Source organism: Etheostoma spectabile, chromosome 8 (genome assembly GCF_008692095.1).
Source record: "Etheostoma spectabile isolate EspeVRDwgs_2016 chromosome 8, UIUC_Espe_1.0, whole genome shotgun sequence".
In the NCBI taxonomy this organism is placed as follows: Eukaryota; Metazoa; Chordata; class Actinopteri; order Perciformes; family Percidae; genus Etheostoma; species Etheostoma spectabile.
This window is the reverse complement of record NC_045740.1, coordinates 15,604,526-15,607,449: the sequence shown is the minus strand read 5'-3', so window position 1 is coordinate 15,607,449 and position 2,924 is coordinate 15,604,526. Positions and strand designations below refer to the sequence as shown.

Below are 2,924 nucleotides of genomic sequence, written 5' to 3'. Positions count from 1 at the left end.
ATCAATCATGTTATTTTGGGTAATTAAAAAAAAACATCAATAGAGGAAAACGGGTCAATTTGACCCGAGGACAACATGAGGGTTAACACATATTGCAAGAACCATGTGATATGTATATAGGATCCATTTACTACGTATATATGGTTGACTGGGTGTTCAATTGTAGTATCTGGGTTTGAAAACGTAGTCACTGATCTGTAGCTAATTTCTCAAGTCTATAATAAGAAGCAGACATGTACTTTTAAGCTGTAATTGAATTTAATAATATTCATAGGGCTGCAACTAGTATTTTTATTAAAGATGAAGCTGCCTATTATTTTCTTGATTACTTGTTTATCTTCAAAATGTCCATCACAGTTTCCCAAGGTGCTGTTTTCAAATTGAGTATTGTTTTGTCCGACCAACAGTCCAAAACCCAAATATATTTATTTTACAATGATATGAAACAGAGAAAAGCAAATATATATATAAAACTGGTACCAGCAAGCATGTTTGGTATTTCTGCAATTATCAATATAGTTAATTGACCAACCCTTGCAGCTCTAGTCTTGATGATGTATAGTTTTGTAAGTAGTTCCCCACTCACTCGTACTCACCAACTCTGATATAAAAAAAAACTCATTGGGTGATCAATAATTCAAGATTCTGGGTAATTCCAGCCTGCTGGAATCTGATGTCACTCCCTGTAGCCATGAATGGTGCGTATTATTACTGCGTGGTACCCTGTGTACTGTAGAAGTTTGGTATTACACTGCCATCTATTGGTTACTGTGTCCACATGCACGTTCATTAATCCGCTGTTACAACAGCTTCCACTCTTCTTGTTTCAGGCTTACCTCGAGATGATGGAACATGGCTGCAGGGATTTGCCCCCATTCAGCCACAAAGCATTAGTGAAGTCAAAATCAGATTTAGCGGTCTGGTTCGCGGTCGCATTTCCAAATTCCAGATTCCAGATTGCAGCAAAATTGGAAGTACTATCTTGTAACATATCAAAAAAGGATTTCCCTTTATTGAAACTAAGGGCCCTATAGCCCAAGCAACACTTGTAGTATATAGAACATTATTGTTGTAAGACCTTGATGCTACTAACATATGATGATCTAAGCATACAGAAAGGAGTTAAAATTAGCACAACCATAAACATTTACTGTACAGCAGTAAAATGCAACATAAACATTAATGCAGCAGTAATATTAATCCAGCAACATCAAATATAATAGTAAAAGAATGACCCAGATTATTTTACTGCACAATGGCTACTTTTACTTTTCATACTATACAGTAGGTACATTTTGTTGATACATATTTTTACCTAAGTAAAGTTTTGAATGCAGTCTTTTACTTGTAGTGCAGTATTAGTATTAGTACATTTCATTTACTGAAATAAAGACTCTGAATACTTCTTCCACCTTTGATTTAAGAAAGGAAAGAATCGGTGGAAACTTCCACCATCTGCAGCTGAGCACTGGACAAATAAAACAAAGCTTAATCAGCAAGTTAGTCACTCAAAATAACTTTTTATTTTCCAGACAGGAGCGCTGTGTGATTATCAGCAGAGTGAGGTAACTCTCTCGTATGGGAACAGACCAGCTGTCACCTGAGAGTATTAAGAGGCTAGAGAAACAGAGGCCAGACACTCACCTGTCCGGAGATACAGGCGAGATGAGAGGCCTCTGGCTGCTGTTGGTGGTTTTGGCTGCGGCCACAGCTGAGAGGGTCTTCATTCAGTAAGTTAATCTGTGCACATTGCAAAAACACACACGTACTGTGGTTTTATCTGTCTGTTTGTTTTTAAGCTTGCCTTTCACATTGAAATTCATAGCTTTGTGTTTGGTGTAACTGACACAGATGTTGTTAAGACTCTTATTATTTATAAAGAATATATGAAGACATTTTAATACTTTACTCTGCATAACGTTTTTGTAACTTTTCTTTTTCTTCTTACTTATATCTTGCACATTACATCCTCTTCCATCTTTTACCAGATATATTTCAAGTTTTTTTATTTGTCTTGTGTTTTGCATTATAAAATTCCATGATGATTCTTGACTTTTGCATTGCATTTTTCCTTCCTGAAATACCTGAAAACACGTGACAATACACCCGTTTCTGATTTTGATTCTTATTCAAGAATACCGATATGTTTTTATATGAGAAAGGGCACTCTAATCAGCATGAGTGTCACCTGATAACCATCTCCAACAGTCAGGAATAATAGAAATAAACCCAAACTTGCTTTGATGCAGAGTATAAACTTTGCTGCTGCTCTAGAAATTTAATGAGAAAATATGGTAACTGTTATGTGAAAGGGTGTTTCGGGAATTATAAAGTGCATTTGGTCAAACAAATAAATAACGATTATACCAGAATAAACTTAATTTGGAGTCCATGCCCTCATTGTGCCATTTAGTTTAGGAGAACGTGCAGTCTTAGCCATTAAATCAAAGTATTTAGAGACTTGATTAGGTGTTTTTCTCTCCCTTGGATGCCTTTCAACGAGCATGTCAAATAACTACCCAAGTACATTTGTATTCAACAGGCAGCAAATTACAAGTGTTTTTTGTTTAGAGAAAGATTAAATCATAATAGGAGTCCTATCAAAGGGATCACAGTGGAAGTCATGGGCCTGGGTACTAAGTGTTCTGCACTATTAATTGCTTTTTACATTGCTAAGCAGTGAATTAGATCTCCCTCTGCTGCTGAACTCATCGTTGCCTTGCCATGAATAAGAGCATCAACTAAAAACCTAAAATATAAATAATGATGCTCAGATTCTGAAATGAATTTCTTCTTCCAGAGATCAGGTCATCAGGGTCAATGTGCAGTCTGAGGAACAGATCCAACTCCTGCAGGCTCTGGAGGATCAACAGGAGTGGGAGGCAAGCACGCACACACACACACACACACACACACACACACAC

The 2,924-nt window shown here is 36.7% G+C and overlaps 1 protein-coding gene and 1 long non-coding RNA gene across 2 annotated transcripts in view; one reads left to right on the top strand and one right to left on the bottom strand.

The window, feature by feature from the left end:
- Window positions 1–1,531: 1,531 nt before the first annotated feature.
- cpa4 (carboxypeptidase A4) overlaps window positions 1,532–2,924 on the top strand; it is an 8,641-nt gene continuing 7,248 nt past the window's right edge. Inside the window, exons 1-2 of the mRNA XM_032522718.1 lie at window positions 1,532–1,730; window positions 2,801–2,882. Of these exons, the coding sequence (XP_032378609.1) occupies window positions 1,579–1,730; window positions 2,801–2,882 (234 nt within the window). The 5' untranslated portion in view covers window positions 1,532–1,578. The remainder of the gene's footprint in view (window positions 1,731–2,800; window positions 2,883–2,924) is intronic.
- Window positions 2,759–2,924, bottom strand: part of LOC116693632 (uncharacterized) — a 23,881-nt gene continuing 23,715 nt past the window's right edge. The window contains exon 3 of the long non-coding RNA XR_004332965.1: window positions 2,759–2,769. This is a non-coding gene — a long non-coding RNA (uncharacterized LOC116693632). The remainder of the gene's footprint in view (window positions 2,770–2,924) is intronic.